General features: G+C 41.8%; 1 protein-coding gene across 3 annotated transcripts in view; it reads right to left on the bottom strand.

The window, feature by feature from the left end:
- VAV3 (vav guanine nucleotide exchange factor 3) overlaps positions 1 to 23,154 on the bottom strand; it is a 156,495-nt gene extending 133,341 nt beyond the window's left edge. For all 3 annotated transcript variants that reach the window (XM_042819144.1, XM_042819146.1, XM_042819145.1), the window contains exon 1: positions 22,951 to 23,154. In XM_042819144.1, the coding sequence (XP_042675078.1) occupies positions 22,951 to 23,154 (204 nt within the window). The remainder of the gene's footprint in view (positions 1 to 22,950) is intronic.
- Positions 23,155 to 23,231: the final 77 nt, after the last annotated feature.

The following is a 23,231-nucleotide window of genomic DNA, read 5'->3' as shown; positions in this document are numbered from 1 at the left end:
ATACCCCTGTTTGCTCCATGCCTGCACCTCCCAGCCTTTGCAATGCTGCGATCACATGCAAAGATGTCATGAGGTTCCCAGAAGCAAGGCTAGTTGTTCTTAGCAGCTAACGTGGAAGAACAATGACAAAAAGAGCAAAGACGATTTTGCTTAGCTAATTGTCCTCTCAATACACCTTGTCCTCTTTGAGAGGAACAGGACCTGTAAACCAAAATATCACCTTCCCCCTCCTTCTCTAACAGCACTGCTCTATGAAATACATACACAGCTGCAGCTCCTTGCCTTTGACTCAACAGCCTCATCAGCCACAGGGGCAAACCCAAGAAGTGGGGGGGTTTATGTAACAGCAGACATGAGTGACAAAAATAGCGGAGGAAAGGCCAGACATTCAAAGTAAGCATACAAAAGGGAAGTAATCAGATGAGTGAATTTGGCTTCAATTCACGCATCTCAGAAGGCACAATCACATGTGGGTGTTTTTTGTTTTTGTTTTTTTTTATTTTGTTAAATTCTGATGTTGCATGCAAGAAAGCACATACAGGGTTATTAAGATGGAAGGTTTTTCTGTCAGTCCTCATTTATAACTCTAACAAAGCAGAGTTAAGCAAGGACAGAAGGCAGAAAAATAAAAGGGAACGGATCATTGCCAGAATACTTTCATGCTCTTCCAAGATCTCAGCACTTAGTGCAGAACATAGGCACTTGACTTTTCCTGTCCCGAGGATGATGATGACAAAAGATTAGCTGGGAAGATCTCCCTTATTTCCATTCTGTTGCTGTTGCTATATACACACATAAAGAAAATACACATATATTTGGACAGCCATATACAATAAAGGAAAAAAAAAAAAAGGTACTCGCAGACATAGCTGTTCTTATATTGAGGGATCCTCTTTGCAAGCCAAGCCAGACAGTCCCCCAACACCTGCCATCTAACAGACTGATCCCAAAAGCAGGGTAACCAAAGTAGGCATGTGTTACACCTCTATTAAACTTAAAAAACTTTAATACTCATATGATCATTAACATTACTAGGTTCTCAGATAAAGCAGGAGCCCATTGTGGTAACGATGGAATTGCATGTTCAGGGTTAAAAATTCAACAGACGTCGTTCCTGGCTCCTTCACAGATTTTGGCTGCCAAAAAGATTAGATTAGTTCTGCTCTGCCAACAGGAGTAATTATCACTATATGCAGTAAAAATAGCTGTAAGGATTCCCAATGAATGAAGTACAGACACACTGATGAAGTCTTAATTCAGCATCTATTAATGTCTTCTCCTGAGCCAGCAAGAGCAAAAAAGCAATATCAAAGTCAAGAACAGAGATTTAACATTTGTATCACTCACGTGCCGTTTTCTCATGAAGCTCCAAAGACTTGGAGTTCTGCTAAGAGTAAGCAATGCAAAAGAGCCGTAAGGAATTTGAAGACCAAATCAATGCAATAGAATGAGTGCTCCTTTTTTCAGTAAGATACTGAAAGCTAAAAAGTTATCTCCTAAGTTTCTGGGGTTGGAGCATAAGAACACAAGTGAGGATTACTCTAACTCTTAGATGAAATACTAACTTGCAAAAGATCATTAAAAAGAAAAAGAAACTAATAAACACAGGAAGAATCAGTTTTAGGTTCTACATTTGGCCTGCTGGTCTGCAAACCATCTCCATTATTCAGATAATTCATATTTTTAAACCCCTAAACAGGAGCAAACAAGCTAAATGTTAAATACCTCCTAACCTTCACTTTCCAAAAAGGATTGCCAGGAAGTATTTTCAGTTCAGTCACAAAGCAGACATGCTAATAGGGATGCAGGAGACAGCACACCGGGTTCCGAAAAAGGCAGGATCATTAGTAGCATCTATGCAGTTCTTCTTGTATAATCACTTAAGGCAGGAATCATTTTTGGGTAACAAAACATGCAAGACTGGTGCTACTATATCACCACAAGGAATTTTGCTTAGAATTGTGCTTTGAAGAAAAGAGCAGATGTTCCTTAATTCTGACAGTGTGCTTTAATGTACAGTCTTGCAGACAGAACAGCTAGGGAGATGTGTGGAGTTAAGATGTGGGCATTCTTTGAAGGCCTACACAACACACAGCATGCTGTATGAACTATGAAACATATTAAATTCCTTTGAACCACTGCTAACACAGTACAAATATTAATAACATCTTCTTTATTTGCTCAGTTAATGTAGTAATTAAATATTCATGGAAAAGCTCCTCTTAAAATTCCTGACTACTATTCAGTTGTGTCTATTGCATTTTGGCTTGAGTATGGAGTTTAGTTTATGTACATTTGCTCTTCTCTTTGCTTCAAATAAAGAAAATAGAAATTGAAAGTTGAAGAAAAAGCTGAGGAAGCACAAAATATGCCAAGCTTTGCTAGTACTGGTATGGAGGGAAGGGAGGGTAGGAGTAAAACACTCTAGACACTCTGAGCTCCTGACCCTCTTCTTGCCTATGCCAGCACCATGACACCGATTAACAAGCAAGGGCAAAGCAGCATGTAAATTCTGTGTTCCTTATGTGCTTCTACAAGCCATGAAACCAGCAACTTCTAAGTAAACAGTCAACAAAACCTATTCAGCAAACAGCTGCCATGTCCCACAGTGCATACAGGATCAAGCATTGCCACCCTGCCCCAGGAAACCTGCCCTCCTTGGCCTGTTGCAAGTTACGGAATAAAACAGAGCTTTGCGGTAGCACAGTCGCAAAACAGACAGGAGTTTTTACACCACAGAATCCCAAATGCAGGAATTCCCCAAGTTACAGGTTTAATTAGAAAGAGGCAGGGTTGGGAGCTCAGGACAGTATCCTGTTGTAAATACAAGTTTTTGGGGAGCCCTTTGTTCCCTGCTGGCAAGACTTAACATGTCTATTCCACAGTATCTCATCAAAAAAAAAAAAAAAAAAAAAAACAGTAATTAGAACACTGAATTAAGTATGCAAAGTGCACACAGATTAGCTAAGAGGTTTCTGTGCTTAGTTACCTTTTCAAATGACTAGCCCTAATCCATCTTACCTCCTGAAGCTGCATCCCTGAAAAAAGCAAGAATACAAAGGGAACAGGGAACACAATCCTGAGAAGAGGAAGAATAGGAAGAAAACAGAAGCAAGGAGGTGAAAAGAGGACAACAGGAAATGGAACAGCAAAGGAAGAGAGACAGTGAAACAAAGGTTGAAAGGAAAAAAAAAAAATTAAAAAATCAAAATAGGCTAATAGAAAGATCCAGTGAGAAAAACAATTTAACTAATACAAGATTTGCTTCATGTTTAAATCGTGGGAAAATATTAAGCAAGTCTAACACAAGGGAACAATATGTTAACACGTGGGTGTTTAAATGCTTCAGGCAAAACTATTTATAAAGCTGCCATTTACAGCGAGATAGTGGTCACCATGAATTGTATTTACAACCCTGACAAGGAAAACGCTTCTGTGAAGAGCAGAAGTGTGAAGGATGCGTTTTCATCAGTTCTAACACAGAGTTTCTAATCATTTAAATTTCAGTTTTATTAATGAAACACTAGCAGTCTCATGAAACTATTCAATAGTTGGAAAAACCTCAAAACCTTTACCTACATAGAGTATCTAAACATATACAGGAATTTAAAAAGCCTAGAAGATACAGCCTATTTTAAACATTAAATCTACAAAACAAATGGACAATTTCAAAGAAATTAGCACCAATTCTTTCATGACCAATATAGGAAAAAAAAAAAAAAGAAAAAAGAAAAAAAGAAAATTATATCTACACTCAAACCACAAAGAATCTTCCAGCTACAGAGATCTTCACACTGCTACAAAAAACACCCAACACGTTTCAGACTTAGTCTGGCACACTAAGATGCTGCTTCCATTGCATTTTCATGTCATTAATTCATGACTGTGTTTTACTTTTACAAGTCTCTATTGTTAGAAGATGCAGCAGAAGATTTTCATACAAAATTTGCATTTAAGATCCATAGTTCGATTCAGTTCCTTTTTGGAATTACAATCCCTTTCCCAATGCCTCGCCCCAATTTAGAATTAAGCCCCCGTTGAATTCATCATCCAAACTGAATCTACACTATGGAAGTCATGTTCTAATACCCTGGATATTCCTACAACGCCAAACCTGGATTCCAGCCACCACATTCCTTTGTGGAGGCTCATAAGATTTTAAAAAATAATTTTAAAACTAGCCTGTACTTGCTCATTCTTTTTCAACTACAGTCTCCAAACTTTCTATACGTAACACAGATTCAACCTTTATTTTTTATGATTTTAAGAAAAAAACATTCAAGCCTGCATGGAAATTCAACAAAATAGAACACTTTTTTTAAGGGTTAGTAAGCATCTGTTATATTTAAATCTAGTCCTAATAACTCCTACACACTTCTATTTCTTATCAGTGGATCATATTGCTCATGTACTAGGCCTGTGATTTCCACCATAAAAGAGCAACATTCTCACTTTCATTCATAAGTGTCAACACACGTGAATCCTGCAACATTTTAAATGCTTTCTTGAATTGCATGAGTAATATTTTCCAGGCTCTTATAACAATGGAATTAACTCCAAGCAAGATCTGAAGACGTAGTTAAGCTCCTTACCAATTATTCAATATGAACATTGCAGTCCTTCATTTTAAAAATCCACTGTTACATTTTTGCTAGTGTGCCATGTCAGGTTTGCAGCGTATTAGGCTGTTCTCTACAGTAAGGACAGGTTTTTCAAAACTTGGTGAGCACTTCTCAGGGATTGCCAGCTCAGTAAGTAGAATGGCAAAGTCCAGAAGCCCTAACCATAAACCTGTGTGAATAGTCATGTCTGACGAACTCCAGCAGTAAATTTGCAGGATTGGAAGGGAAAATGCAGTAGACAACATGAACACTATATATATATATATACACACACACACACACACACACACATATATATACATATATATATTTTTTTTTTTCTTCTACACATTGTGATATTCTCTGCAGCTTTAATATATTGTTGCGGCACCAAATGTGATCTTTATTGCACTGATGGCCAAAAAGTTTCAATCTCAAAAGTTGAGGAAGAAAACTGAGAGCTCTCAACTTTATCAAACTTGTAATATCTTTGCACGGAGCTCCATTTTACTTATCACGCTGACAAATTCAGTTACATTTGTAACCTTAGCAGTCAATCATTTTCCGCTAACAATGTTACCTATTAAAAGCAAATAAAGAGTTGGTTTTACTGTTCCTAAATTCTCATGTATTTATCATACAGAGCAATGGGCACCAGGTACATCATCCTTTTCTGTTCAGTAGTGAAATAAGATGAGCCTGGTTAGAGTGCAGCTGAACATGTAACTTGCATTCATCAAACAGGCATCGCATGCACCATCTGTACTTCTACCCTCAAGCAAAGATGTTACAGACCATTTTGCCATACCAGTGCCTCAAGTCTCACTCTTGAGCCAAGACTGGGACCAAGACTGAGCTGCTCTTACGACTAAATAATCAAATTGCAGCAGAAAGGAAAACTGCTTTACCCTTTGGGCTCTTCAGATCTCATATTTCTTCCTGCCCTCCAGAAGGCGAAAGATTTTGTGAAAAATACAAAAGAGCCACAATCTTCAAGCCCCCGTGCAGCTGCTCTGAGGTGTGAGCAGAGATGCAATCATCACCACAGCTTGCTTTCACTCGCCAGTTTTCCCAATCCCCTTCCCCAGCATAAGGAAGCACAGGGACCTTCACCCAGACCTCACTGAACTGCAAGAGAACTTGCCACTTGAGTCATCATACACCTGATGAGACTTAACTGATCACAACAGGAAAATGGGAAGCCTGAGGCAAAAAGCTCTCTTCAAGATAACACCGAGCAGGTAAAGCAGTTTTAAAAGTGGAAGCGCTACTCAACAATTTATTTTCTCTGTCAAGGAGATGTAAGCACACAACTGTGCATGGACCGCATGTTTAACCAGCAGCAGTGCTTCCAAGAATGGGTTCTCAAGCATGGAGCGTCACACCTTCACAATCTGCACTAAGTAAAATGCATCATTACTTCAACCTAAAATTGGAAAAAAAAAGTATGATGCCATTTATTCCATAAATAAATAAATGATCTAAAGCTCTGATACTTTATTTTATACAGCACTGCAAGTTTTTCAGAGAACAAAAGTCATTTGAGTGATTTCTGTGTCTGACTTAATCGATCCGATCTTTTACGGTACTGCATTACCTCAGATGAGCTTTAAAAAACACTTGCAGTGTTAATGACAAAGCTTTTCCAAAATACTTAAAAGCCAGTACATAGACCACAATCTGAAGTTTAAGAAGATCTAGCAGACCACACTAACTGAGTAAGATGAAGCAACTTACTCTGAGTCTGCTACCCACCACTTGCACTGGATATCCCTCCAGAAGGATAAGCAACTATTTTCCTCCCTCAGGCCTCTGCCACGACCTCCTCCTACAATGTCTCCTTCCCAAGCTGAAAAATCTTTCCTTCTCTGTGGAGCTGTTCTTCACCAGAAAGCATTTGATAGTTTTGAAAAACCCTGTTGTTCTTCTCCACACCTTTCTCATTTTCCTACATCCTTTTTAAAACAAAAGGCCACAACTAAGTGACTGTGGATTATGCAGAGGATCGCAAAGACATAATAAGCTGTGATGCATAATGGCATAGTTAATGTTCAGAGGACAAAACAAGTGGCCACGAATATGATTTGCTGAATTCTTCAGGTGCCACATCCTCACCAAAACAGACCGCTGCTGTGAAGAATCTGGTCCAGATGACCCTAAGATACAGAGCTAGATGAAACAAGGCTTTGATCCACAGCTGCAGCTCCTAAGATTTCGACATCAACAGGACACAAATACACAGTTCTCAAGCTTCCAAAAATGCTCTGCAGTAGAAATCAATTAAAATACAAGTCTAACACTTCTGCACTTGCAACTGTTTCTCACACAAGCATTCGCAAGTCCAGCCAGTGCTAGGCAAACTCTCTTCCACTTCTTCAATGACAAGCATTCTTCTTAATTAAGGAATTCAAAGTGTCACAATGAGAAAATCAATTAATTTTAAATCAAGTTGTACTACCAGCAACACTATATTCCAATATAGACTGAAAATATGCTGACTATTTATGAAGCTTCATGTTTCCCTTCCTGAGGATGCTGATAAACAGTGAGAGGTAAACTTGACATGTTTCAGCCAAGTAATGGCATAAGTCTTCACTGTCTAGAAGGCTGCATTTGCTCAATCTAGCTGCCTGCCAAAATGGAACACATCACTGAAGCAACCTAAACTTATATAGCAAATGTGTTCAAGTCACAAACTCCTACTTCCACTGGTATGAATTATCAGCTTCAGCAGAGGGAAATGAGTGAATGATCATGGAAATTAAGCTGTCACTTCTGCACGTGGCCCGTTTGATGCCTCCACTGAATCATACTAATGTACTGCCTCTGCAGACCTTGAGGTACATAGCCATGAATAGTCCAAAACTTGATTTCGAAAGATGCCACTTTGGCATCTCACAAAGTAAAATGTAACCATGAGCACGGATTCATTGGGAAAGATATTTATGAAAAAATATATATATATTTTACTTAAAATCCAAAAGCACCAAACACTATTAGATCATCTAAACCAATCAAGTGGTGAATAAGCACTAGGTTACAACAGAGAGTCATCTAGCATTGTCCCAACTCTCACTTCCCAAGCTATTTGCAACCCTACCATCAGTGCCAGTGAGCAGCCTGCATTACCCGACCATACTGCATGCTGAGTCTTAAGGATCGTCATTCCATTTTTCCTCCAACTCAACTCAAAAATTTTTTTTTTCTAAGTCACTGTAATGTAGTTGGCTGTTTCCAATAGCTCATGATAACAAACACGCAGTCAAGGCTGAACACAAAACCCAGTGTCATTACTGAACATCCAGTCCTCAGCACGTGAAATCCAGGAGAAAAGCACATCTGGAAGCTGCCTTTCACAGAAAGCAGCATGGAGCTCCAGGGCCTCTCAAACTCATGAAAAACCATACAGATGAGTACTGGAAACTTTCTCCCCAAGACAGGACATGACAGCCACAACTGTAGGAAATCCCCAGGAGGTACATTACTGGTCCCTGAACTCAATGAAGGGGCTGAAGCCTGCCTACTGTATTCATTGAATTAAGCCTATTAAAATCAGAATCTGGCTATAAAAAATAGAACAAATTTATTTACTATTCTAGCAGCAGTGTAAACTAAGAAGATGCAGATTTAACTCATTTTTTGAAAGCATTCCTATCATCCTAAATTTAATATTGTCAATAAAAATTGAGTTTATAAAGCGCACACATCAGAGCAAGATGTTGCCTACCTGCACAGAACTATTTGAAAACCAACAATCACTGCTGTCATGGCTAAAAAAAATTGCATAAGCAGTAATCTATCACTAGTTTTGGCACTGATGCATTCAAAAAGGAAAACATAGCACCATAGCATAGAGCCAGTAAAAGCATTTGCCTGCCTGTGAGTTGTAGGCAAATATTTTCTTTAAAGCTATTATACAGAAGAGCACATTCAGAACCAAAACAAGCAGCTGCTGTAACATACTTTCAAGACTTCTGAACAGGCATCAGAACAAACTATTCTTCAGGATGTTTTCCATTTACGTAACACTGAATACAAGCATTGGAGCAAAGCTGTAAGAATGTGTAGAAAGCCTAGGCTTACACTGAGTTGTTCAGTGCTGTTCTGTTCTACAGACTAGTCTGCTAAATACAGTGAAACCTAAATAAAACAGTGTGATCCTGGACAAGCACCTATCTTCTAAAAGTCACAGTAGTTTGGTGTGATAATAAAGCAGGTGGAGATTAGAAAGCACAACAAAATCAATATATATGCAGTTGGTAACTGGGATTTTGTAACAATTACAGATTTTCTTCTGCCTCTGCATGGAAATTGTTCTCAGCACAGGGGGAATAAGAGTTGTTTTCAGACTAGCAGACGTGATAACAGAGCAAGGCTGAGTTTTTTCTCTTAAGTCAGATAAGCAGAACGACAGCATGGAGTCTTGCAGCAAAAGACAAATTTGTTCTATCTGTTGAATGAAGTAAGCATAGCATGAAAAAACTAGACAGAAAAAAGATTTAGCAACACAATTTGGAATGGATCAGAAGTGAGGTTATGCAAAATACAGGCAGGATAATAAGGAAGCAAGGCAATTGGAACAGACCCTTGCAACCAGCTTTACAGCTATATTCACTGTTTTCAATGGACATCCTAATTGCTGCTTTCAGAAACTAGCATTTCCCTGCTTGTGACAATGATATCCTACCTTTAAGTGTGCTTCCACAAAAAAATATATAAATATAGACCACAATATAGTCCCAGCATGCAGTAGGGACCTGAACTATACATCCTAATTATTTAATTTCTGCACAACTCATTCATTACTAAATGAAACTACAGGAGCAGCTACTTGGGTATTTTCTGCACCAGAGACTGGAAAGTCACAAGGCTGTGACTCAGTATTCCCCACTGGGGAAGGCTGTGCCACACACAACTGACCAAGCTGTCTGATCCTTATCAGGTGACTCACAAGTCTGCCAAAAGCCAGGTCCAGTTCCGCCACCAGCCTGTGGAGCCACAGCATCCTGCACAGGGCTTCACCACCTGCTCCAACATCCAGGGCAAGAGAAATGAGTTACCTTAACACGCGAAGAAACTGTTGAATTTACATGCTGCCAGCAACAGACAGTGCAAACTGTATTTGCTTTCAGTCCATCCTCTGCAATTTGCATTAACTCTCTAGGAGAACTTACAGACTGCCCATATTTTACACTCTGTTTAGACATACAGATTTCATCTACCCACACATTTATGGCAGCAATGCCAGTCAGGAAATGCAATAGAACTGAACTGAAAATGCAAGTAGAAACAACTGGATATTAGAGGCAATATTTATGTGAGAAATAAAATGGAAAACATGACAATTTCATTTCTGTAAATCACTACACCTACCCAGCACGAAACCTCAAGGACCCCCTAACACAACAACATGGAAATCACTTCTCTTTTTGGTCAGACATCATTGTTTTGAAAATGTGAAATTTGATGGTTAAAAGGAATTATATCCACTTCAATGCCAGCCAGAAAAAAAATTAAACAACTGCCATTCATTTATTTCCTCCTTATAATTCTTGGAAGATTTCTATTTCCAAAGAAGGTTTCAAATTCTCCTAATGCAGACAAACAGCATGATAAGTAATACCAAGGGAGCAGACATGCTCCAAACAATTTTTCTAACGCTGACAAAAAAAAAAACACTTGAATTTCATCATCTTGCATCTTCTTTTCAGTCAATCTATAGTCACTTGAGTTGTTTAGTTTACTTTTCCCTTTGGACATTAGCAAACTTTTAATCAGTAATTTAAGGGGGGGGAAAAAAAACCTCTCTGGTACAGACTAAGACACAGTTTTACTTCCCAATTTGCAAAAACACCTTCACAGAGTCATAGCCCCCTCCCAACACGACTCTTTACAGAAGAAGAGTATCCAACAGAAAACATGAGAAGACCCCACAGAGGCAGCATCAGAAATTCAGCGGACCAGGCCAAAGAGTAGGTGGCATGAGAGACAGCCTCCCCCAGAGACAAGGAAGCAGGCACGGTCATCACCATCCCTTGTAGGGTGTGACTTAGAAGACTAAGAACTTCCACAGGTGAATACAAAGACATAACAATGGCTGGAAATAAATATCACCACTAGCAAATACTACAATTTTGAAAGGAAACTCTCCTGTTAAAATTCACTTATCACTATAAGTTTAATATAAGGTTGAAGGAAGCATAAAGGAATGGGCCAAACTTCACAGTGCAAAACTTGAATGATAGAAAGCACTAAAGTGACTAGAACGCTAAGCAAAAACCACCTCCTTCCCAGCAGCATGGATCATTTCTAGAGAAGCATGTGAGGGAAGCTACTCTGAAGTTACGAAAGACCCAGTACTGAAGCCCACAGTCACTGAGCTGGATTAAGTTCTCATCACAAAACAAGGTTCGAAGTTGCTCAAGGGCTTTAAATGATATGAAACCATAAAATCAGCCAGGACATCAAGCTGAATGTCACAATAATTATCCTTCAAGTACATGTTGTCGCTTGGATCAGGAACTGCATGAAAACGTTTGATTTTAGTCCCATCAGAACCTGTGTTAACTCACAACACATGGTAGCGTTGAACTGTTTCACATTCACAAAGAAAAAAATAATGGAATAATGGAGCAAATCAAGACAGGAGATGCTTGTTTGCAGGACAGTAATTAACCACTTATGGCTTGATCCTACAGAGCTGTCAATTCCAGTCTTTGGTGGAGGGCCCAGTAGGGATGGACACTTCCTCTGCTTGTAGCACCAGGGACTATACCAGGCCTATCATGACAGCATCCAATCTAAGAAAGCAAGAGACTAAAACTTTAGACATGAAGAAACAAGCTATAGCCTGAATAATTAAATATGATTCCCTAAGTGATCTCCAATACATTACTTTTTAACTTTCCATCTAACCCGATATCTGTTTTCTGACTTAAGGTTTGCATTAGCTCTCATGGACTCAATCCAAAGGAAATCTTCTGGCAGGTCAGAAACTCATATAATCATAAAAGCATTTCAGTTGAAAAGACCACTAAGATCATCTAGTCCAGCCACCAGCCCACCTGCACCTGCTCATCACTGCTTTAAACTATGTCACTCAGTGTGATATGTACTCTTTTCTTGAAAACCTCCAGGGATGGTGACTCTACCATCTCTCTGGGCAGCCAGTTCCAATATCCATCCTCAGCCAAAAGATGGGTAATTTAAATCCCCAAACTGTTTTCTACTCTTTATTTTTCTCTCACCTCCAGCCTGTGAAGAAACAAAATTGTCATGTCTATCAGACACTAAATAAAAAGCAAGTAGAACTCAGTGGAAAAGATAATGAAATGATGGAGATGGGTGCCCAGCCTGAGGGAGCTGCAGCCTGAGTGTGCTGGCAGTTTATGCCTTGCAAGCAACACAGAAAATCAATCTGGAGGAAAAAAAAAAGAGCAGTTAAAAATAACTATCATTCCCATCTGCAACTGCTCCCACAGGACAGAGGCTCTGCCTATGCATATCACTGCCGCAGTGGCATGCAGCTCCAGAGTTTGGTGGGACAGGCAGAAATCAAGTAAAAAAGTCATGTTACCATCATTTATGACAATTAATTACTGAAAAGCAGCTTAAATCATCACAACAAAAGATTTCTGATCAAATGCAGCTTAGATGCTTAAAAAAGCACAGTTTGCTGCTCCTACAGGTATGGCTCCCAGTGGAGCTCCCTGCCCAGCACTTGCACCCACATGGGAAGAAGCATCTGCAGATCACTCATCCACATAGGAAACAGATCCCAGATTTATAGAGAGATAAGGCCAACAGGGAGGGAAAACAGCTGGAAGAAGACCATCAGGAAAGAAGCTAATAAGGAAACAGATGCACCAGAAAGAGAGAAAAATACCAGGGTGGGTGGTAACAAGGCAAATGAAGGTGAAAGTAACGTGGCTCTGGATGTGGGTGGAGAGGGCAGAACAAGCTGCAGAACTGACGTGACTCAAAATGAAGGAGAAGTAGACACAAGAAGAGGAAAAAAAAAACAAAGAAATCTACTCCCCCAAAGTCCACAGCTGTCAGAGCAACAGCTCTCACTAATCACAGAGCCATCTGGGTTCCCGGACACAAAAAAATGAAAACAAGCCACCTAAGTCAGTAGGAAAATATGAGAAATAAAGGAAAATGAAGAGAGGCAGTCACTAGCAGAGCTGACGGGAAAATCATATATCCTACAGGATATCACAACATTTCAAAACATACACTATTTCAAATCAGGATAAAAAGGTATGTTTAAGTTTATTAAACTTTAACACAACTTAACTGAAACACCAAATTCCGAGGTCAAACTCCAACAATATTCAGCATGAAAAACTAAATACCACATTTCTTTTCCAAATAGTTTAAAGAACAGTTAGTTAAAGAATAGTTTAAATTCCCAAGAATTCCTGCAAAATTTTGAGGTTTAATTTTCTTGTGGAACTGCTCCATCACTAATTTGACAAACAAAATTAAATGAAACCACTATTCCTCACTAGAATACTGCATAAAGGAGATGCAATACACAGGAGTCACATTTCAAAAATGAGTAGTTCTGCAAATCTGTCTATGGCCCTGCAAGATGAGCTACAAAATCTGACATGCGTTTTTAAGTTTTAGGGAATGATTCTCCAATCCTGTCCTCCTGCGGCACAGAAATGGCAAAAGAGTTCCAAGATGGAAAGACAAAGTCCATACCAAAGTGCTATGTCACTGTCAATCTCCCACACAGCTGCTAGAGCTGTGTTTGTTTAAGTATTTCTTCATTGGTATTTTTAACACTAGACAACAATTGATGTTCCATTTACTATTGCTAAAGCTTTGTGCTCATGGCAGAACATGATTAACTATGGGCCTTACAGGCAACAAAAACCTGATTCTTCATAGAAGAATACATAGATAATGCAAATTAACTGGATTCCCCAGTGGTCTACAAACCACTGCTTCACACCAAGCTTTCCAAAACTGAAGAGAGATCTACACCAAATGAGACACAAGAAAAAGCAGGTGGGAAATGAAATCTCAGTAGAATTAAAAAAAAAAAAAACCACTTTGAAATAAGCAACTGTCAGTTCAGAAAATTACGTTACGCAACCTGAAATACTGCCTCACTCTATCCAGAGGGTAAATCACTAAAAGAAACTGTAACTTCACTGTTTCCTCATATAGCTCAGTGATGTTGAGCAAAACTGGTACAGGACTTCAGCCTCAAAACAGCACAAGGACATTTTCAAAATACGTGCTTAAACACAAGCTAGGTTTTTAAAGCTTGCCAGAAATTCCTTCCCAGAAACAAGGTAGCAAACAACCACGGGCCCAAAGGCAGCAGCATGGGACAGCACTTGAAATTCTCAGTCTTCAAGCAGAAGACAGAGCTGCAAGCAACAGCAGTAAACATTCCCTGCAATTCTCTATTTTCCACTTGTTTTCCAGAAACAATAAATCGCAAGCTGGAGCTAAATCCCACAGAAATGAGTAGGATGGTAAGTGCTTACTTCGAGTTACAGTTCCCATGGTAAAACTGCATCATGATTGTACCTCTATCCAAAGACAACCAAAACCTGCTGAGTATGTTAGTGCAGTGACAGTGTGGTCTTCCACCTACCTATAAGCAACTCTGCGCTGGAAATCACATAGATTCACTCAGTGATCTTCAGGAATTCAGAAAGAAAAATAAGGCCATCTTAACTGATAAGGTACCACTGCTATGTAAAGTAAGAGTTGGAGGGAATGTGAAGTCCATCACTCAAGTATTTAAGTATAATTTATGTACAGAATGCAAACAAAACACAAGGAATTGAGGCTATGAGGATGTCATCGTCATTACTAAATATATTTAGAGCGTGAGCAGTTATTTTTATCATCTAATTTCTTACAATGACAGTGAAGCTTCTTTAACAGTCATTTTTCAAGGACCAAGCTTCTGCTGTAGTTGACCGTAAGTCTTCTATTCACATTGAAGTAATATGAACATAAAAGCCTGTGGTATGAGATATCCTAAGAATAGACTGCACAATAAATCACCTTGTATAACTCAAAGAATAGACAAATTTGATAGCACCAAGGATTATGCAATAAAAATCTTCCTGTCCTGATAAGATTGGCCACTTCAAAATGTGCTTTAAATATGCTTTTGGTTTTCCAGAAAATCTGTTATCATAGCAACAATTTTAAAGACATATTTTGTTCATTTCTACAAGGCAACGATATCATGTTTCCTATACAATCGAAAGTACCTTACACGGGATTTTTAGATGGATAAAACTAGTGAAACATAGGCAGTGACATACTAAACCGAATCCCTACTAATCAAATTAAAATGAAATTCTGATTTAATGTAAAGGTAATATGCAGATCCAAAATAATTATTCTGTATAACAAGGTAGTCAGATTAATTTTCCCCAATTACGGTAGTCTATACCTGCAGGTCTGCAAGTGTATTAAATACTATGTGAGCAGCATTCATATCAATTGCTACGATGCCTCTATATTACACACTGTGTGACTGAATATACAAAGAATCAAATATCCTATTAGCAGTCCTTCACTGCTTCATGTTACCAAGACATTCACCACTGTCATTTAATACAGGATGAAGGAAAGAGTCATTGACTGATACTTATCTGAAGTACATGTTCCCACTTGACAACAGATTGAATTGGAACCAATAATATTCACTGATCATTGAGGGAACAGCTTTCTCTTGAATATACAAATTCAAAATATCGCTATTAAGATAGCAATTCAGATGCCAGTTTATAGATTACACTCAGCAGCTATTTCACAGTGCTTCAAGTCTCAAGCTTGGCTTGGCAAAATAAAGTGAGAGCAAACAGAAAACAGCTCCAGATGATACTGGGTCATCTGGAGAATAGAGAAAAAGATAAATAGCCAATTCACCAAAGCATACATCAACTTAGACTTTTCTTGTGAAATCATTTTTAAAATACTGAAATAACACAGCACAGGGTAGTAGAAAACATTGTTACGAAATATTGTGGAATAATATGGAAGCTCTGTGACACTGTCTTAGAGCAACAAGGAGAAGAAAACAACTGAAGATGTTCAGTGGAGAGAAGAGTTGTCAATTTGTTTTTGTTTGTTTGAGAACTACAGATACAATCTTAGTACAGGGAGGAGCGAGTTCAAAAACCTGCCTCCTTAAACTTCTTGAAGATAGAATTATCAATGACACTAAGCCAACGCACCCTCCTTCTTACAGGGAGATCCCACACAACGCCAGGTACAAACCAGGAGCTCCTGCCCACAACACTGCTCAGGCTGTGAGACCAGCTGCCCTGCAGCAAAAGGCTCTCATCCCACCCAGCCTGGCTTGGCCACTTGGCACACTGCCCTGTGCCTTTCCAGCAGCACCAAGCGTTCTCCTGCCTGTCCCCCTTTTCATCATGCAAGTCTGGGTCCTGTAATCCCTTCCCATCCCCAGCTCACTGGTTCCCACTAGGCCACCCAGCAGCAGCCATACCCACACTCAGCCATGCCATGCCCTGCCATGTCCCCAGCAGTGCCACGTTACTTTGCATCTCACCTTGAGCCCTTCCCTCCTACCCCTCTGCATTTCCTTCCTTACACTTGCAACTTGATCTTTACACCCAGACTTAATCGATTCTTTTGATCTTCACAGGAGATGGAGATAGGATGAGGGTGAGAAATACATAATCCTTTATGTCACCCGCACACAAACAGCATGAAGCCAGCCCCGTGTGCAGTGCCACAGCCTGGGAACAAGCCCCTGGACCTGGCAGACCCAGGGGAGCACCATTATTTTTACAGAATAGCATGGCATAGCCAACACTGCTTTCCTGTATTTATCTTGGTATAAAAGCTCAAATGCTTTTTCCAGCCCTCTCAAAATCTTAAAGCATCTCACTTGCCGATACACTTATTGATCCATCTCTCAGCTTCTCCTGACCTTTCTTTCCAGTTCACACTAGTATGAGGAAACAACTGGAAGATGCATCTCCTTCCTGAGAATTCAGACATTCATTCTTTCCTTTGCACAAGCAATTTTTTCAGGTGACCAATGCCATAGGTCTGCCACCTCTGTCGAATTAGGATCAGGAAATAGGTTGGCTTCTCCCACATGACACAGTAGCACACCACGCACAGTCAACGAGTTAAACTATCCACAGCAGTGGAACACTACAGCCTCTGTGAGAAACCAGCACTAACATTTTTCCTGTCACTGCATTATACAATTTCCAGCACACTAAGGCTTTGTGCAAGAGGTGACATTTTAGGCAGTTCTTGGCAAGATACACTGGCTGCATTTAATAACTATATGATAAACATAGCACATAAATAAACTTTGCAATATAAATATAGCACAACTGCAGTCCTCCCTCCTCAACCAAAAATAATCAACCAGAACCAAAAAGTTTTCAAAATTTTTCAAAAAGTTTTCAAAAGTTACTGTCTCCATCCTAAGGTAAGCAGAATTACCTACATACAAAAGCTGAGTCACTTGCTTTTTATCAGCTGCTTTTCTTAGATAAAAATAAGGGTCATATTAAGGTTTTGCTTTGAAGAAATGTTTGTTCAAAATATTTTAAAGAGTCGAACATATAGAAAATACATATATACGTATCCACAGCATATTTACAGATATATATGGATAAATATGTTGGTTGCACCAAAAGCAATGCCTTCTATAGATTTCCATGGAAACTACAACAGATACAAAGAGCACAATAACACTATGGGATAGAGCAAATCCTCAGCTATAAACACTATTTTTCAACATAGATTGCTGTTCATTCACCAGCAATGAACAAGAGCCTGCATGCTGCACTTGTAACAATCTGCACCAGCAGAAGTGACTCACTTTCACTGTCACCACTGCTGAAATGTACCACCCACCACCTCACTGTGCTTACACCTACAGTTTGGTCTCCATAAACATTCAGCAAGCATTGATGAATGACAGTGGGTGCCATTTTTATGCATGAAGGAATTCAGTGTCTGCCCTTCTGCTGCCATCTGTCACGTGGTAACAAAATGGAATGGAATACTGGTAGGAAAGTTCAACCTCTGCTGCCACACCACCAACACTGTCTCTGACACTGTGGGCGAACATAATAAAATAGGAGGTATTACTTTCAGAGCAACTGCTACATATCCTTTATAAATACAACAGTTTTCATTTAGATGAATCACTAAAATAAGGTTAAATATGTTAGGTGTGTAGTGGGCTGAAGTTCCAACACGTACACGACTTCACAACCCTCATAACCAAGATGTGAAGCAGAGCCACGTCTCCTGCTACACCCACATCCTGTGGTTTCCTGGACACCCTCAGCAAGCACAGGGAGCTCCTCCAAGAAAGTTCAGGTACCACCCAAAAGCATCACAGGGACAACAAAGATAACGAACTTCCTCAGACTGCACAGTCACACCAAATAAGAGGAACTCCCAAAAATTAGAGAACATTGGAACTTCAATATAAACAGAGGACAATTTTGTTTATTTTTATTAGAATAATAGGAAGTTGTTATTTTTAATATTTAATCTATGTCAACATCACCTTTGGTGAACTTCCATGCCAGTATTGCATTAAGTGCAGCTTTCCTGTTTAGCAATCTCTTGCAAGTTAACTAAATGCCTGGCAAAAATCATTTCAAAAGTGGCTTGCAAAGTATTAAAGACAAAAGATGAGCATTAAACAGATGACATCTTCTAGAAATCCATTGTAATCTGCTGGTTAAGGTTTTATATTTCTGATGATAAATTATTCAAGTTCTTTTATGACTAAGATTAAACATTAGGATTAGTACTCTCTGTTACAGATCACATCTATTTTCATTATTTCTCCCAACCCATGTTAGCAAAGCAAACAGCTCTAAGGAATGGCTGTCAGAGAGATGCCAATGCTGAAGCAACACCACTCCATCCTTCACCATCAGCACCACACTTCAGGGGAAGGCTGCCCCACACCAGCATGCCTGCCACATCTCCACAATGCACTGACACAGTGCCACTTCCAGCTCCCTCCCTGGCAGCTGTTTAACCTCCTTCACGTGAGAGAGCACATGCCTGCAGCAAGATTTGCACAGCCCCAGAAAAGAAAGCACTGCCATCTATCAGGTCTGAATCAGACCCTCATACAATTGGCTTTAAAGTCCAAAAGATGTCCATGAGATCTGTCTATACAATCTCCTTTTCTGACTGCATGTGCAGAGGATGAAAATGACAAGTGATGTTGCTAGCCCTGGAGAGATCAAACAGGGAAATGGGTTTGGAATGACATGAGAGTTCTAACTCTGGCCGATGCCACTGTTCTTCTCAGTCACAGTAAAAACACCTGGATGTGGAAGTCCCTGAGCCCAGCTGTTGCTATTCCCATACAAAGCCCACATGCAGTTTTTCCCACCAGTGACCCAGCACTCAGACAGAAGCAGGCAGTATTCAGCTCCTGGAGGTCAGAAACTGGTTAGCAAAATGCAGCAAGACTGTCCTTGCTGCAGATGAGTTTTGTACTTCCATACCTGAGGCTTGCTCTCCATGTAAGTTTCTGAATCAGCATCTATTCTTCTAAGGACAGACTGCAGTAACCAGGCTCATTGTCATAAACACAGAGAAATGCTAGCAATAACAGCCAACATTCGAATAGCTTCTAAATCCTATGTTTTGCAATCTAAAACCACTGAGACACTTCTGTTATGCAGGCATCATCTCCAAGAAGGTGGAGGGGCTGAATCCACAGCTTCCAGATGCCTAACACAGACCGCCCACGACAACAGCTGTGACAGAAAATGAGTGGTCAGTGGTAAGACACACAGGTGGCCCCACATTGGGCAGCTCAAAGAACAAAACGCACGCATTGCCAGTTGGCTGAGCACATCCCAGTATTGCAATGCCAGGCATCAGCCTCAGTTTCTGTTCTTCCCCTACGAGCACAGCCTGGTTCTCCCCCAGCAGCTCAGCAGCACTCTGTCCCACTACATGGAGCCTCTGCGAGCAGCATTAAAGAGGCAGCACCAACTGCAATCCCTCTGCGCTTCTGATGGAGCTTTTAATGGGTTACCAAGAGCTTCTGAGCAGAGCTGATGAGTGTTACAGACATCTGATCCACCACATTCAATCTAAAAAAAAAAAAAAAATAAAGATGTAGCTGAAAGGAAGAGACTTGGCTCTGTTATCAGTGAGCCAGCAGCTACTCTAACCACTGCCTGGGGCAGCATCACACACCTTCCCATTCTTTGACACTGGTGACTTGGTAACTAGACATGAAAACATGGTTCACTCACAAAGGTCTGGCAGATGTCAAAAGCAGCACAAGCCAAGGCAAAAACTGTGCAAACTGCCTCCCATGAGGTCCCTTCACCTCCACCCTTCTCTTTCTCTGGTTTTACTGTTCAAAAAGCACAGTAAAAATCCCCTGACTGTTCTCAGATTGAACGCTCAGCAGGAAACAACATCAGGTCATGGAGCAGAGGAACTGTAGCTCTATTTTAGAGGATAACATATAAGGGCCACAGGAGGTTCAAACAGCTCAGCTGAGCAGTACAGATGCAGCAGCATTCAAGCAGGCTGCACAACCACAGGCTGCATGCTAGTGTCCAACCTGCTCTGGCAGCTCATGCCTCTGAGATCCCTGAACCACTGCCTCACAAGTACAGGGAGAATCAGCTTGTATTTCTGTGAGGTCCAAGATCCTACAATGTACCAAACACACCAGTATGCTGACACATGCTATCTTGGCAAAACTCACAACTCATAGCTCAGCAGACTCCAAGTCACTCTCATAAAGTTAGCAGCCTCTGAAACTTCAGCATAAGTTATGCCTGGCATTCTTTACAACCGTAGGTGCCAACCACAAGCAACTTGCAGAATTTGTATTTATTACATTGTTTAGAACAATTTCTGAAATTTTCACTGAATGATTCTTTCCGTAAGAAACCACCTCCTCTAATCTAAGAGGCTTTTCATCAAACCCCACACAACTTCACTAAGACAGTCCAGCCTTGACCTTGCAGAAAGCAATGGTACCAGAAGGGCTGGCTTAGCAACTACGGGTTTGATCCAGCAGCAGTTCCCCCCATTTTCAGAGTGAAAGCAGCACAGAGCAGAAACACACCACTGGTAAGGGCAGTGTGCAGCACAGTGCAGTGCAGGTGCCCTGAGTGTGCAGCAGGGATGCAGACAGGAGGCTCCTCTTAGCTGGGAAATGGTTCCAGTATGCACACATTGCACGTATTAAGCTCCCGTTCCAAGTGTACGTTATAAGTACTCCAAGATCTAAAACTGTATTTCATGGTTTTAAATAAAGAACTAAACATGGATCTTAACGATTCTCAAACAGCCCTAAAAAAGGAAGACAGAACATTTTGATACTCAAAGGCACACCATTATGGTTTTATTCATCATAAAAAATAAAGCTGATGATGGTCTTTGCAAGTGGCATTAAACTTCTAACCAAAGTTGATTCTACCAGTTAGCTATCCAAATAATCCTGTGTAATATCAGGAGGACACCCTACTGGTTCATTAAAACAAAACTAAATCTATTTCTATCATTTTTATCCACTCTAAGTAGGGCAGGAAACCACTTGCAACAGTTCATATGGAAATTATTTATAGCTTTTCAAGCTCAAGTGAAAATGGGTCAGTTCAGAAGCGATTCATCCATCTATAACAAAGACATGAAGCAGGGATCTGGTACAGCTAAGCAAGGCCTGAGTCTCTCATGGAGCTTGAATGGTATGGACCCAGAAGAACCTCTTAAAATCCGTTCCATCTGGAAGCACATCTCCCCATGCTGTTAGAGCACTGCCTCTGCATGCACAACTGAAACAGGCACTGGAGCTCTCAAGCACATGAGAACACCCATCATGCCCTCCCAATCCAACACAGCTACACCAGAACACCCATCATACCCTTCCCATCCAACACAGCAACACTGAGACACCCGTCACACCCTTCCAATACAACGCACCATTACACTGGGACAGTCATCTCACCCTTCTAACCTAGCACAACTACACCAGGAGATGCATCACACCCATCAGATCCAACACAGCTACACGAGGACAGTCATCACACCTTTCTGATTCAACACAGCAACACCAGGAGAGTCATCCCAGCCTTCCAGTGCAACACAAGTACACTGAGACATCCATCACGCATTTCCAATCCAACATAGCTACACTAGGACAGCCACCAAGTCCTTTCAATCCAACACATATACACCAGGACACCCCTCACACCCTTCTGACCCAACGCAGCTATAGCAGGGCAATCATCTAGCCTTCTAATACAACACAGCAGCGTGGGGGTTTCCACTCTGACCCACTGAACTAGGGCCTGGTACTTTTTCTCTCCCTATGGCGCACACAGAGGATGCGTTGGCAATAAAACAGTTGCCAGAAAAGGAAATTAAAAAGTAACAATGTAGTAGGCCGTGTGAGTAAATACGGACAAAGAACAATCCCTACTGAAGTATCTTTCACCTCAGCTTTTCTGCTGTGTACAGCAGCTCTCATTTTTATACGTTTCACGACGATATGAAACGGTGCAAGGCGTCCCTTTCCCAACGCGATGGAACCCACGAGAGCCTCGAGGCTCGGCTTCCTTCCCGACACCCGCCGCATCCCCGGCGGGGCGGAGACGCGCAGGGGGCGGCAGGAGAGCTGGAGCCCCGCCACCGCTACAGCCTCACCTCGGCGCGGGGCTGCCTTTGTGAGGCGGCAACAAAACAGAGCAGCCCTGACAAAAAAAAAATAAATAAATTAAAAAAGCATCTAAAACCGGATGAATTTCGAACTATGTCATTATGTAACCAAAACATCAGCTGGAAGAGTCGACCACGAGGCGTCGGACTCCCGCGGTGCAGCGGTCTCCCGGTCGCTCTGCGGGGCGGCGGGGACAGAAAGAGGAGCGCCGGAGGCACGAACCCGGCCCCCGATCCCGCCCCCCCGCCCGCACCGAGCACCGCGGGCGCCCACGGCTTCCCGCCCCCACGCACACCTGGGCAAATCCCGAAGAACGACACAACGAGGGGCTATTGACGCGACGAACCGCCCGTGGCGATCACCGGCGCGCGGCGAGCACAGAAGCGCAAAGCTGCGCTCGCTCCTCGCCGCCGCGCTGAGGCGAACTTCCCCTCAGCACCGCACCGCACCGCCCGAGCGGGGCCGCCCCGAAACCCTCCCAGCTCAGCCCCGGCTCCCTCGCTCCGAGCGGGGCCCAGCAGCGGGCAGGGAGCGGCGACGGAGCTGCCGGGCGGCGCCGGGAGCCTCGCACAAAGAACGCGGGGGCACCGCGACCGCGGACACGAGCGGGGAAGTGAGCGCGGGACGGGGACGGCCCCGCGGCCTCACCTGGGACATCTGCGGGCGCAAGTTGATCTCCTTGAGGTTGATGGAGTGGCTGCGCAGGTTGTTGAGCAGCTGGCACAGCAGCACGCCGTCGCGCAGCGTCTGCGCCAGGTCGAAGACCTGGGCCGTGTCCCAGGTGACCCGATGGTTGGGCGGTAGCACCTTGCAGCTGATTAGCCACTGCCCGCACTGCTTCCACGGCTCCATCGCCGCCACGCTGCGGCCGCGGCGGCCCCCGCTGTGCCCTCCGCCGCCGCCGCCGCGGCCGGCCCGGCCCGCTTCGC

The sequence above is a fragment of the Centrocercus urophasianus genome, unplaced genomic scaffold (assembly GCF_019232065.1).
Source record: "Centrocercus urophasianus isolate 14NV4802_14NV808 unplaced genomic scaffold, USGS_Curo_1.0 seq_18, whole genome shotgun sequence".
Classification (NCBI taxonomy): Eukaryota; Metazoa; Chordata; class Aves; order Galliformes; family Phasianidae; genus Centrocercus; species Centrocercus urophasianus.
The sequence above is the reverse complement of the archived record's forward strand: the minus strand, read 5'-3'. Positions and strand labels throughout refer to the sequence as shown.